The sequence below is a fragment of the Aethina tumida genome, chromosome 5, assembly GCF_024364675.1.
Source record: "Aethina tumida isolate Nest 87 chromosome 5, icAetTumi1.1, whole genome shotgun sequence".
In the NCBI taxonomy this organism is placed as follows: Eukaryota; Metazoa; Arthropoda; class Insecta; order Coleoptera; family Nitidulidae; genus Aethina; species Aethina tumida.
Window position 1 is genome coordinate 3,211,436 of NC_065439.1, and position 15,960 is coordinate 3,227,395.

Consider the following 15,960-nt stretch of genomic DNA (forward strand, 5'->3'; position numbering starts at 1 on the left):
AAATATTTTGATGATTTCCTGAAAGCTTTGAAATATTTTGTGTTTCTTAAAAATTGTGCTAATTCAAAACTGCTCTGAAATTATCTAAAAATTAGAGAAGTACTCAACACAAATACTAAGAAAAATGTTATTTTAAATTATTTTAATTTGGTACTCAGAAATACTTCAGAGGTTTAAATTTGTTCATAATTTTTGAAGAGTAAAAATGTTTAACTTTATCAGTGAAATAATACGGGATACATTAAAAATTAACATAGAAATTTTGCAGGAATTTATTCTCTATTTAAACTTTCAAACGGAGAAAATTTTGTTGATTTAAATAAATATTTTGATGATTTCCTGAAAGCTTTGAAATATTTTGTGTTTCTTAAAAGTTGTTCCAATTCAAAACTGCCCTGAAATTATCTAAAAATTAGAGAAGTACTCATCACAAATACTAAGAAAAATGTTGTTTTAAATTATTTTTATTTGGTACTCAGAAATAATTCAGAGGTTTAAATTTTTTCATAATTTTTGAAGAGTAAAAATGTTTAACTTTATCAGTGAAAAAATACAGGATACATTAAAAATTAACATAGAAATTTTGCAGGAATTTATTCTCTATTTAAACTTTCAAACGGAGAAAATTTTGTTGATTTAAATAAATATTTTGATGATTTCCTGAAAGCTTTGAAATATTTTGTGTTTCTTAAAAATTGTGCTAATTCAAAACTGCTCTGAAATTATCTAAAAATTAGAGAAGTACTCAACACAAATACTAAGAAAAATGTTATTTTAAATTATTTTAATTTGGTACTCAGAAATACTTCACAGGTTTAAATTTGTTCATAATTTTTGAAGAGTAAAAATGTTTAACTGTATCAGAGAAATAATACAGGATACATTAAAAATTAACATAGAAATTTTGCAGGAATTTATTCTCTATTTAAACTTTCAAACGGAGAAAATTTTGTTGATTTAAATAAATATTTTGATGATTTCCTGAAAGCTTTGAAATATTTTGTGTTTCTTAAAAATTGTGCTAATTCAAAACTGCTCTGAAATTATCTAAAAATTAGAGAAGTACTCAACACAAATACTAAGAAAAATGTTATTTTAAATTATTTTAATTTGGTACTCAGAAATACTTCAGAGGTTTAAATTTGTTCATAATTTTTGAAGAGTAAAAATGTTTAACTGTATCAGAGAAATAATACAGGATACATTAAAGATTATCATAGAAATTTTGCAGGAATTTATTCTTTATTTAAACTTTCAAACGGAGAAAATTTTGTTGATTTAAATAAATATTTTGATGATTTCCTGAAAGCTTTGAACTATTTTGTGTTTCTTAAAAATTGTGCTAATTCAAAACTGCTCTGAAATTATCTAAAAATTAGAGAAGTACTCAACACAAATACTAAGAAAAATGTTATTTTAAATTATTTTAATTTGGTACTCAGAAATACTTCAGAGGTTTAAATTTGTTCATAATTTTTGAAGAGTAAAAATGTTTAACTGTATCAGAGAAATAATACAGGATACATTAAAGATTATCATAGAAATTTTGCAGGAATTTATTCTTTATTTAAACTTTCAAACGGAGAAAATTTTGTTGATTTAAATAAATATTTTGATGATTTCCTGAAAGCTTTGAAATATTTTGTGTTTCTTAAAAATTGTGCTAATTCAAAACTGCTCTGAAATTATCTAAAAATTAGAGAAGTACTCAACACAAATACTAAGAAAAATGTTATTTTAAATTATTTTAATTTGGTACTCAGAAATACTTCAGAGGTTTAAATTTGTTCATAATTTTTGAAGAGTAAAAATGTTTAACTTCATCAGTGAAATAATACAGGATACATTTAAGATTAACATAGAAATTTTGCAGGAATTTATTCTTTATTTAAACTTTCAAACGCAGAAAGTTTTGTTGATTTAAATAAATATTTTGATGATTTTCTGAAAACTTTGATATATATCACATACATAGAAATTTTGCAGGAATAAATGAGGTAACCAGTGTGAAAAAACTGAGTACCAAATTTGTTCCAGACGCCTCTTAATGACGGGCTTTTCAGACTAATTTCAGTTTGAACCGCCGCAGATTCCTGAAAACACCTCGTACACCGGAACGGCCCATAAACCCATAAACATGATACCGTCGCGCTTCCGTTTAACGATTCCTGAGACATTGGAAATAAAGTGCTTTTGAGTAATGCCCGGCTTAGGTAGAAACATAATGCCATAACTTTCAACGGATTTATTAGCGCCGTATTGTGACTTACGCGATCATTGTTGCGAACGTTTCGCGTTTCGTGTGTTATGAGCTTGTTTCGCTAATTAATTTCGTTTCGCATTCAATTACTTAAATGTATGAACGGGGCTCGTATAAATTTGAATGCCATTTGCATATGTACGCGGTTTTGTTTCGTTTTCGAAAAGAATTGCGAGATATTTGTTGCAGTTTGTGAATGATAACTGGCCTGACGGTTATGAATTATTTATAATCGTTTAATATGCATCAAGAACACGATACGTACCGCCAATAAATCATATTTCAACTGAATAAATTCTCTAAATTTATTTTTAATTGAAAACTTATAATAAACATCAAATTCCTGAAAAATTTCTTTGTTATTCTTAGATATGTCCTATTTTATTTCTCTGTTAACGTGAAATATGTTTAAATAACGAATAAAAATAATTTAAAATAATAATTTTTGATTAGTACTTCTATAATTTCTGGATAATTTCAGGGCAGTTTTGAATTAGCACAATTTTTAAGAAACACAAAATATTTCAAAGCTTTCAAGAAATCACCAAAATATTTATTTAAATCAACAAAAATTTTCTCCGTTTAGAAGATTAAATAAAGAATAAATTTCTGCAAAATTTCTATGTTAATCTTTAATGTATCCCGTATTATTTCACTGATAAAGTTAAACATTTTTACTCTACAAAAATTATGAACAAATTTAAACCTGTGAAGTATTTCTGAGTACCAAATTAAAATAATTTAAAATAACATTTTTCTTAGTATTTGTATTGAGTACTTCTCTAATTTTTAGATAATTTCAGAGCAGTTTTGAATTAGCACAATTTTTAAGAAACACAAAATATTTCAAAGCTTTAAGGAAATCATCAAAATATTTATTTAAATCAACAAAATTTTCTCTGTTTGAAAGTTTAAATAAAGAATAAATTCCTGCAAAATTTCTATGATAATCTTTAATGTATCCTGTATTATTTCTCTGATACAGTTAAACATTTTTACTCTTCAAAAATTATGAACAAATTTAAACCTCTGAAGTATTTCTGAGTACCAAATTAAAATAATTTAAAATAACATTTTTCTTAGTATTTGTGTTGAGTACTTCTCTAATTTTTAGATAATTTCAGAGCAGTTTTGAAGTAGCACAACTTTTAAGAAACACAAAATATTTCAAAGCTTTCAGGAAATCATCAAAATATTTATTTAAATCAACAAAATTTTCTCCGTTTGAAAATTTAAATAGAGAATAAATTCCTGCAAAATTTCTATGATAATCTTTAATGTATCCTGTATTATTTCTCTGATACAGTTAAACATTTTTACTCTTCAAAAATCATGAACAAATTTAAACCTCTGAAGTATTTCTGAGTACCAAATTAAAATAATTTAAAATAACATTTTTCTTAGTATTTGTGTTGAGTACTTCTCTAATTTTTAGATAATTTCAGGGCAGTTTTGAATTAGCACAATTTTTAAGAAACGCAGAATATTTCAAAGCTTTCAGGAAATCATCAAAATATTTATTTAAATCAACAAAATTTTCTCCGTTTGAAAATTTAAATAAAGAATAAATTTCTGCAAAATTTCTATGATAATCTTTAATGTATCCTGTATTATTTCTCTGAAACAGTTAAACATTTTTACTCTTCAAAAATTATGAACAAATTTAAACCTCTGAAGTATTTCTGAGTACCAAATTAAAATAATTTAAAATAACATTTTTCTTAGTATTCGTGTTGAGTACTTCTCTAATTTTTAGATAATTTCAGAGCAGTTTTGAAGTAGCACAACTTTTAAGAAACGCAAAATATTTCAAAGCTTTCAGGAAATCATCAAAATATTTATTTAAATCAACAAAATTTTCTCCGTTTGAAAGTTTAAATAAAGAATAAATTCCTGCAAAATTTCTATGATAATCTTTAATGTATCCTGTATTATTTCTCTGATACAGTTAAACATTTTTACTCTTCAAAAATTATGAACAAATTTAAACCTCTGAAGTATTTCTGAGTACCAAATTAAAATAATTTAAAATAACATTTTTCTTAGTATTTGTGATGAGTACTTCTCTAATTTTTAGATAATTTCAGAGCAGTTTTGAATCAGCACAATTTTTAAGAAACGCAAAATATTTCAAAGCTTTCAGAAAATCAGAAAGGAAGTTTATGATATATTTCTACATTTAGAACAAAATCTAGAAGAAAAAACTTTACAGTCGTCCAAATTGACATATTTTAAGTGGTAATATATTTTCTTCTGTTTCAGCGAGGTGAACAACTCGGTGGTATCAGTGGAGATGACGAACGGCGGACTGTACGACATAAAGGCGGTGGCCGAGGTGCCGTCTCTGATCGCACCGGAGGAATTCGGCTGCGAGCTGAACATACCCCAGGCGAATTACACCGTGAGCAAGAGGGCCATGTATTATCCAGGTAAATCAGCGGATCCGTCTTGTTTCGGCGTTACGGTTTAACATTTAAAATTGCAATCCGGCCGGCAGGGCCGGCAGATGCATTATTTAATAATGCTCCGGGCCGGTTCCGGGGTCGAGGGTCAAGGGGAGGTTTCTCCACCAAATCGAATTCACTTCTATAAAATACTTAAAATTAAAAACTATTAAACTTCGTTAACATTAATTAAATTAAAACTAAAATTAACAAAAAATATATTTAAATAAATATTGTTTTAAACTTAAAAACTTAACAGTACAAAATTTAGTAAAATAATGAATATTATATTATATATATTATTTAGTAAATTATAATTTAATCATATATTATTAATTAATAAAGCAAACAATTTAACTGGTTTAATATATAGTACTATAATTAAATATAATGTTAATAATATATTTAAATGTTATTTACAAATTATAAACAGATTATGGATTATTTAATTTTGAATGACGTTGATATCATCAAATTTTGAAGGCATAAATTTAAATAAAACGAATTAATTAATATTGTACAAATCCCTTTATTTGTTTAATCCATTTACGAATATGTAAATAACATTAATTAAACAATAAAATTAATTATTTCTAAAGAATTTACGTATTATCTATAAATTAATTTATTTAATTGGCTTTCGGATCTCGTGTATAAAATAATTTCAGTAGACAGAAAAATTTTAATCATGTAATTTTTAATTGAACCTTAATTAATGAAGTCAACGTAAATATACACGACACGATTTACAATTTTAATGTATATTTAACATAAACACCGACAAAACAACGCAGCCAAACATTTTATTAACAAAACAGACAAACATTTAAACAGCAATTTCGACATTTTGAACGTGTAAACAGAGGCGCCGAAAACAATTCCGATACAATTGATTGATGTACGTAATATCGTACAGTATCGAAACCATTTGTACGAGTAGTTAAAATGTAACAGTGTGTAACAGTGAAAACCGCAATGAAATATTCTGCCCCGCACATGAATTAATGCCTTTAACATACTGACCAAATTTCACCAAACACCATCCATCAGATTTGTCTTTGGTGTGACTGGAAACATCATGTAATATTTAGTTTGTCACCATTTATGACGGAGCATTAACTGAATACAAACTGGTAATTAATTAATGTACGTTCAATGGTGTTAAATTTGTCGGTTGTAATCAGATTTGCCCCCCTAAATCAATAACTTTTTAAATTAAATCAATAGTTGACCGCCCTGAATATTTATCTTCCACATTAAAGAAGGCATCTTTCAGTTTTTAATTTTACCCCCAATCCCCACGACTTAACTGACTTAAAATGGGAGAAGCCACACAAATTAATTAAACGCAGACAATTTTCGGGTCCTGCGAAATATATAGAATGGGCATAATTATAAAAATTACAGGGACGTAATAACTGCAAACAGCCAGATACTGAAATAATTAAAAAGGCCAAGACCGCAACGAAGGCGAAGGAATATGAAAATAAAAAAAAGCGTAAAGCCTAATAAAGGCAAAAACAAAGGTAATATAAAATCCGACGTGGGACGTATAATGGGCTGGAAAAAAGAGAAATATAATCTACCTATTGGCAATGGCTAAATTGGACAAAATAATTATCCGGAATGATTCCTGTTGGCTTTTTTATTTAAAGGGATTTCTTCATAAATGTTCCAGAAATAAAAATATTTAATCGTTGCACGTTTAATTAATAATATCAAGAAAAAAGTCAATATGGAGCACTCAATTAGCCAGAAGGAGGAAAGTAATCTGACCTACTGTAAACATCAGAAGTGGGAAAAATAATGATTTAATCATATTCCTGATAATCCTTCTTCTAAAGGGATTTATTCACAGCTTCATCAATCATTTTTCAAAAATTTTCATTTCAAAATCAATTAAATTAACCTGAAAATATGAAAATTTATTTTTTAACCCCAAAAATTTAAAATAAAATTAGTAAAAATATGTTTTATGATTAAAACTAATAATCTAATAAAGTTTAAATTTTAGATTTTTATTTTTCAAGTCCAAAAATATAAAATAAAATTATTAAAAATATGTTTTATGATTAAAACTAATAATCTAATAAAGTTTAAATTGTAGAATAATCAGAATTTTGAGTAAAATTAACCTGGAAATGTGAAAATTTATTTTTTAATCCCAAAAATGTAAAATAAAATAGTTTAAAAATATGTTTTATGATTAAAACTAATAATATAATAATGTTTAAATTGTAAAATAATCAAAATATTAAGTAAAATTTACCTGAAACTGTGAAAATTTATTTTTTAAGCCCAAAAATATAAAATTAAATAACTAAAAATATGTTTTATTGTTAAAACTAATAATCTAATAAAGTTTAAATTGTATAATAATCAGAATTTTGAGCCAAATTAACCTGAAAATGTGAAAATTTAGTTTTTAAGACCAAAAATATAAAATAAAATAATTAAAAATATGTTTTATGATTAAAACTAATAATCTAATGAAGTTTAAATTGTAGAATGATCAGAATTTGGAGCCAAATTAACCTAAAAATATGAAAATTTAGTTTTTAAGTCCAAAAATATAAAATAAAATTATTAAAAATATGTTTTATGATTAAAACTAATAATCTAATAAAGTTTAAATTGTAGAATAATCAGAATTTTGAGTAAAATTAACCTGGAAATGTGAAAATTTATTTTTTAATCCCAAAAATGTAAAATAAAATAGTTTAAAAATATGTTTTATGATTAAAACTAATAATCTAATAATGTTTAAATTGTAAAATAATCAAAATATTAAGTAAAATTTACCTGAAACTGTGAAAATTTATTTTTTAAGCCCAAAAATATAAAATAAAATATGCTTTATTGTTAAAACTAATAATTTAATAAAGTTTAAATTGTATAATAATCAGAATTTTGAGCCAAATTAACCTGAAAATGTGAAAATTTAGTTTTTAAGACCAAAAATATAAAATAAAATAATTAAAAATATGTTTTATGATTAAAACTAATAATCTAATGAAGTTTAAATTGTAGAATGATCAGAATTTGGAGCCAAATTAACCTAAAAATGTGAAAATTTATTTTTTAAGCCCAAAAATATAAAATAAAATGATTTTTAGTCATGTTTTATAATTAAAACCAACAATTTACAAATTAATTACAATAATTGCCTGCCTTTCTAATTTTATTCATCGGTTGTTTACGAAGGCAACCTTAACTACATTATATTCATAAAAGCACAAATTTAAATAAAACTTTCATTTGCTTTAAACTTTAAAGCTTTGGTGTATAAAATTAATTTAATTAATTGCTGAACTTTTACAACGTGAACATAATTAAAAGCGAACTGTTGTGTTAAAAATTAATTGAAGCAATTGATAAATCGTTAAAAGAATAAAAATTTAAAATGTAGCAGTTGTGAGGTACAAATGAATATTAGAGAATCAAAACGGTTTAAACAAGTAATCAAAATACAACAGCGTGGACCACTGAAAACCACAATGAATTATTCCGCTTTACAAATACGTTAATGTCGTTAACATACTGACCAAATTTCATCAAGCACTATTTATCAGATTTGTAATTCGTATTAGTGAAAGCTTCAGTAATATTTAATTGGTTGCCCGTAACGTAGTGCAGTTGTTTGATGATGAACAAAGTAACAGCGATTTGACAGTTTCAAAGCATCGATTCAATTAATTAATTATTGAAATATCAGAGAATTAAAACAGTTTGTACGAGTAATTAAAATGCAACAGAACGGAACAGTGAATGTCGAATTAATTGCACACCATCCAAATTTGATCAAAAACTATTTTGCACAACTAACACCGTTTTGAATACAAAGTTTGCCAACGTCTTTTAATTGGGATTAAATATTCATACATTGGCCGTTTGGTTTTTAAAACACACGAGGCTGCGATTATTAAATTGAACATGGAAAATTATTGTGCACACTGCACAACGTTGTGCCCCAAACAAAACAAAACCGTAGACACAGTCCATGCATTTCGATAATTTCAAACAGCGACCAGATATCACAAAACTATTCGGAAAGTGTAGTTTCAAACCATTACTGGATATTAGCGTATTTGCAGTCCAGCAACACCAAGTTATTTAATACATCGTTGAAAACCATAAAGCCCAAAATTATTGCCTCATTACCTCCAGTGTAACGCCGTTGTTGCTCGTGCTCGACGCCCCGGTAATAATTGATCATAGATTTCGCTTGATTTTGCAACATTCTAGCGAATATTTCACGCGCCAACGGCCGATAAATCGTGATTGAGGTGTTGACTTTCAAAACGCAGCTTCGCATTATGTGATCGTCGTCAAAAACTGTCAAGTGTTGATTATTTTTCAAAGTAGTCCCCGATAAAAAGCAAATGTTTGTGTAATTACCAACATTGGAATGAGCTAAAAGCTATTGGTTATTGATTTATAAAAGAATATTTATAGAGAGAATCATCAAACTCCTCAATGAAGTTACAGTCCACAAATTACATATCTTTATTATTGATAAATATGTTATCAGGAAGCCATTTTGAAGATAGAAAAGTTTATTATGAGTTTTAATAATAAAACATATTTTTAGTTATTTTATTTTATATTTCGAGCTTAAAAATACATTTTCACATTTTCAGGTTAATTTGGGACAAAATTCTGATTATTCTACAATTTAAACTATATTAGATTATTAGTGTTAATAATAAAACGTATTTTAGTTATTTTATTTTATATTTTGTGCTTAAAAATTAAATTAACACATTTCTATGTTAATTTTACTTAATATTCTGATTTTACTACAATTTAAACTTTATTAGATTATTCATTTTAATCAAAAAATATATTTTTAATTGTTTTATTTCATATTTTTGTACCTAAGAATTAAATTAACACATTTCCAGGTTAATTTTACTTAATATACTAATTTTTCTACAATTTAAACTTTATTAGATTATTAGTTTTAATCATAAAATATATTTTTAATTATTTTATTTCATATTTTTGTGCTTAAAAATTAAATTAACACATTTCCTGGTTAATTTTAGTTAATATTCTGATTTTTCTACAATTTAAACTTTATTCGATTATTAGTTTTAATCATAAAATATTTTTTTAATTATTTTATTTCATATTTTTGTGCTTAAAAATTAAATTAACACATTTCCAGGTTAATTTTACTTAATATTCTGATTTTACTACAATTTAAACTTTATTAGATTATTCATTTTAATCAAAAAATATATTTTGAATTGTTTTATTTCATATTTTTGTACTTAAGAATTAAATTAACACATTTCCAGGTTAATTTTACTTAATATACAGATTTTTCTACAATTTAAACTTTATTAGATTATTAGTTTTAATCATAAAATATATTTTTAATTATTTTATTTCATATTTTTGTGCTTAAAAATTAAATTAACACATTTCCAGGTTAATTTTAGTTAATATTCTGATTTTTCTACAATTTAAACTTTATTAGATTATTCATTTTAATCATAAAATATATTTTTAATTATTTTATTTCATATTTTTGTGCTTAAAAAATAAATTAACTCATTTCCAGGTTAATTTTACTTAATATACTGATTTTTCTACAATTTAAACTTTATTAGATTATTAGTTTTAATCATAAAATATATTTTTAATTATTTTATTTCATATTTTTGTGCTTAAAAATTAAATTAACACATTTCCAGGTTAATTTTAGTTAATATTCTGATTTTTCTACAATTTAAACTTTATTCGATTATTAGTTTTAATCATAAAATATTTTTTTAATTATTTTATTTCATATTTTTGTGCTTAAAAATTAAATTAACACATTTCCAGGTTAATTTTACTTAATATTCTGATTTTACTACAATTTAAACTTTATTAGATTATTCATTTTAATCATAAAATATATTTTTAATTATTTTATTTCATATTTTTGTGATTAAAATATAAATTAACACATTTCCAGGTTAATTTTACTTAATATACTGATTTTTCTACAATTTAAAATTTATTAAATTATTCATTTTAATCATAAAATATATTTTTAATTATTTTATTTCATATTTTTGTGCTTAAAAAATAAATTAACACATTTCCAGGTTAATTTTACTTAAAATTCTGATTTTTCTACAATTTAAACTTTATTAGATTATTCATTTTGATCATAAAATATATTTTTAATTATATTATTTCATATTTTTGTGCTTAAAAATTAAATTAACACATTTCCACGTTAATTTTACTTAATATTCTGATTTTTCTACGATTTAAACTTTATTAGATTATTAGTTTTAATCATAAAATATACTTTTAATTATTTTATTTTATATTTTTGCGATTACATTTTTACTTTTCCAGATTTATTTTATTTTATACTCTCATATTTAATAAATTAAAGGTTAATTTAAATTAATATTCTGAGTATAATACATTTTTACTGAAACAATCTAATATCTAAAACTCGACAAAATCAAATAAGAAGCGACCCCACCTTCCCCAAGTTATTAAAATCCAATCCCAAAATCCGCCGACAATTAATCAAAACTCTCCACCAACCAAATATTTATATTACCCCATTTCCACCACCGCTGGCACCGCTCGTGTGTCGGTTTCCTCGAGACGCCCATCGAGTGTCGAGTGTCGAGTGTAAAACAGTGTCTACGCTCCCGCACAAGTGCCACGCAGCTGAAAAATCCATCCCCGTCTCTCCCAGGACACTCGTTAACCCACCACCGACTTGAGAAACTCCAGACACTTATTCAATTTGACCTTCCGACGTCGGGGGTATTTGTTTAACTGACGTTAGTGTTAATTATGTAAAACTGCAGAGAAAAATTGATTTTGATGAGCACAGGAGTTTCTTCCCACAATGGTGATTTGATAAAGAGGCTCCACAACTTCATAATTTAATCTATTTCCGTGTAATTGAATGTCAGACAATTGCATCAATTTTCATTTGATGGAAATTCGAAAGATAAATGGAACGTTGATATCAATTACAACATATTTCACTCTATTGATACTTAATTGACACAAACACTCAAATATGTATTTTGATTGAAATCCTAGACGTTAATAATGAATAATTGTTCTCCTGTTGTTCCAATTTACAGTGTGCATAATATTATTTGGTACAATTAAAACAACCTGGATAATTGTAAAGCTTCCTGGAAGTTACTTCAGTTAATCATTTTGATTGATCGAGGAATCCTGATTTTATTTCAAAGAGGTTTATGGTCAGGATTTGTTGTAATGGTTATGATAACAATACAACTTTATTGGTGATGGAGATCTGAAGTGGACATTGTTCTTCAACTGGTGGTTTCTCAAGACAAGATTACATAATGGCTCATGATTGACATTTGAAGACAACATCAAGAATCTATAATGATGTCTGTGATGAAGATATCAATAAATCCTTCTTGGTGATGGAGACCTGATGTGGATATTGTTCTTCAATTGTGGTTTCTCAAGACAAGATTACATGATGACTGATGATTGACGTTTGAAGACAATATCAAGAATCTATAATGATGTCTGTAATGTTGATATCAATAACTCCTTCTTGGTGATGGAAATCTGATGTGGATATTGTTCTACAACTGGTGGTTTCCCAAGACAAGATTACATGATGACTGATGATTGACGTTTCAAGACAATATCAAGAATCTATTATGATGTCTTTAGTGATGATGTCCATAAATCCTTCTTGGTGATGGAGACCTGATGTGGATATTGTTCTTCAACTGGTGGTTTCTCAAGACAAGATTACATGATGACTGATGATTGACGTTTGAAGACAACATCAAGAATCTATAATGATGTCTGTAATGATGATATCAATAAATCCTTCTTGGTGATGGAGACCTGATGTGGATATTGTTCTTCATTTGGTGGTTTCTCAAGACAAGATTACATGATGACTCATGATTGACATTTGAAGACAACATCAAGAATCTATAATGATGTCTGTGATGAAGATATCAATAAATCCTTCTTGGTGATGGAGACCTGATGTGGATATTGTTCTTCAATTGTGGTTTCTCAAGACAAGATTACATGATGACTGATGATTGACGTTTGAAGACAACATCAAGAATCTATAATGATGTCTGTAATGATGATATCAATAAATCCTTCTTGGTGGTGGAGACCTGATGTGGATATTGTTCTTCAACTTGTGGTTTCTCAAGACAAGATTACATGATGACTGATGATTGACGTTGGAAGACAATATCAAGAATCTATAATGATGTCTGTAATAATGATATCAATAAATCCTTTTTGGTGATGGAGACCTGATGTGATATTTTTAATACTTCATAATATAATTTAAGGCTTAGAACATTGGAAGACACTTTAACCTTAATTAATAATAATTTCTACATTATTGAGTTCACTTCTTTTCCTAAAACATATGAGAAGTGCTCCGGAAAATAAATTAGGGGATGTTAATAACGAAAAGCCATATTGGATGTGTGTCTTTTAATAGAGCACCCTTTAGCCGAAGATGAATCTAATTAGCATCATATTCAGCCCCGTACCTCAGACGGAAGAGGGTCCGATGGCCCTTAAGCCGGGAACGAAGTGAACGATGCAGCCATCAGCGTCAAATTTTTAATAAACAAAATTCAATTACCAAGGAAAAGAGCGGACAGTAAATACATCGTCTCGGGACCGCCCAGCCGTTTACGGGACCAAAAAGGCCCAGATTTGCGGCGCCCCGGGTCGCGTACAGTGTCACGTACCGCAAGGGGTCAATTTAGCCGGTGCCCATTAAAATTCTAATGGTCTGGCAACCCTTTCGGAATTTATGTGTACGTACGGCCCTGCATTATTTTACGCCCGCGTCCAATGGGTGCCTGGAGATCGTCGACTGTGCAAGTCGCCGGTTTTACGTATTTAATTTTCGGCGGTGGGTGTGCACCATCCACTCCGAGTAAACATTTCGAAATTTATACGGCCCGGCTCTCTCTCTCCCGTGCACCATTCTCCACGACCCACGGACTTGCTTTGTTTTAACATGGTCCCGGCATTAACGTTTTCTGGATGCTTTATGGTAATTGCTTCACACCTACTTCATTAATTCTAAACGCAAAATTATTTCTTTTCCAAGATTCACCCCGGAGCTTCGCTGTTTACTTTCACGTGTACTTTGGGCGTGCAAATTTTTCTTCATTTCCATCTTTTACATTAACATTAATGTCATAAATAAACCACAAATTATCATAAATGGTTTTGTGTCAGGAAATATTAAAACAAAACTTGGCAAGCCTATTTAAATTAACATAAATGTCATAAACGCCTATAAAAAGCTCATAAAAAAGTCGAGATTTGTAATCATTTATGACGGTTACTTATGTTTTATTAATTCGACAATTTATTACCCCCGACCAATGTTTTTATGTTTCTTGTTGGAGTTTAACCGGAACCGGGCATTTTATGGCCTATTGTTTTATAGGTTTTAAGTCTTGAAAGCTTTTATTAAACATTTTATGGCTTATTTGAATTATCGTCATATTTTATTGTCATAGAGCATATTTATATTAAATCGGAAACATTTTTATTGGCCATCTTCATTTTTAACACCTCAATTAAAATTTTCTTTTTTGGTTTATTTCAGTTAATGCAGCGAATTCCATCAACCCATTTGCCATTATGGACTTATTTATATTCATGATCTTATTCTTCTTCATAGGTAAGTTAATAGTGATTTATTTATAAATTTTATGTAATTTATAAATCGATTCGTTTCAGGATAAACACGAATGTCTTCGAAAAGCCAAAAATTATGTAAAATATTTTCTATAAATGTGTAAATTATAAAATGTTACTATATATTCCTTAAAATAAATTCTGTACATTTTCTAAACAGTTGTGTTATTTCAAATCATCTAATGGAAGGCAAAAAAACAAAGAATAAAATATAATTATTGGTACATACATTTAATTTTCACTATTAAAATTTAGTTATAAAATATATGTGATAATTATAAATGATAATTAATATTTATTTTAAAGTTGAAAAACTATTTTAAATTTTAATTAATCCTCTCTCAAAATATAAAAATATATTTTAATTATCAAAATTCATTAAATTCGATGAATAATTAATAAATACTAATCACAAAATATTGGCTAATTATAAATTAAAAATTATTAAGGGTTGAAAAAATGTTTCAAATTTTCATAAACCCTCTCAAAAATGTTAAAATATATTTTAATTATCAAAATTCATTAATAAAAGTAATAAAAAAAAACAATTCAAATATCAAAATTCATGAAGTTTGATATATAATTAATAAATATTGATCACAAAATATTTACTAATTATAAATTATTAAATAAATATAAATGTCTACCTATATCACATGAGTACGTACTGCCATCTCTCCGGCGGTAGCCGAAATCAATATTAGAGATTTCTGTACAAATATCGTCTCACTATTTTTACTAATTATAAATTAATTAATATTAAAAAAATTCTGTATTAAGAAGTACCATCACAATAAAATATCATATAAAAATAAATCATTTTTAAAATTGATTAACTATTGAATCAATATACTTATATTTATCAAAATAATTTCAAAGAAAAAAAATTTAATAATTAAACTAAATTTATAACTAAAAGTAAATTTAATTTTGAATAAATAATGTACAAATAGGAAGCTAAAAATTACATGTTTTTAAGTAAATTTTCTGTATCTTTTAACATTATAATAATATGCGAAATTGTTTTGAAGAGTAAACAATTTTATTTTTGAACAAAACAAAAATGGCAACATGAAAGATACTTTAAAACAAAGTTCCGTTGCCTTCGAGCTTTTTATTTATTTTATTATACATTTTCCATTCTCTGTAGTGCACTCGTCTGAGCAATATTCTCAACAATTATCCTTCTAGTTGATTAAAATGGCAAAAGTTCTCTGTATGTAAAAGAAAATTAGCCTCGAGTTATATCAGTTTATGCATTTTACTGCTTTTAATTTAATAAAGACGAGACAGATAAAAATTTTACGTAAAATGGTTTCCTTTTGAATCTTATTTGTTTTTCTTTATTTAAATAAATAATTCAATCTTTTTAAGCAAAGTAATTTTTTATAAGATATTATTCGTTGAGGGTCTTTTGAATGTTTAATCTGTGCCACAAAAAAATTTTAACAAGGTAAGTAAATCTTGATTTATTTAAGTAAAAGTATTAGATTTAATGTGTTGCCACGACTGAAACATACAAGTTTATAACTAGAAAAT

At 26.3% G+C, this 15,960-nt stretch overlaps 1 protein-coding gene across 1 annotated transcript in view; it reads left to right on the forward strand.

The window, feature by feature from the left end:
* The window catches only part of LOC109600683 (uncharacterized), a 33,891-nt gene extending 19,313 nt beyond the window's left edge, over positions 1 to 14,578 (forward strand). Inside the window, exons 5-7 of the mRNA XM_020016858.2 lie at positions 4,523 to 4,689; positions 14,330 to 14,404; positions 14,464 to 14,578. Of these exons, the coding sequence (XP_019872417.1) occupies positions 4,523 to 4,689; positions 14,330 to 14,404; positions 14,464 to 14,468 (247 nt within the window). The 3' untranslated portion in view covers positions 14,469 to 14,578. The remainder of the gene's footprint in view (positions 1 to 4,522; positions 4,690 to 14,329; positions 14,405 to 14,463) is intronic.
* Positions 14,579 to 15,960: the final 1,382 nt, after the last annotated feature.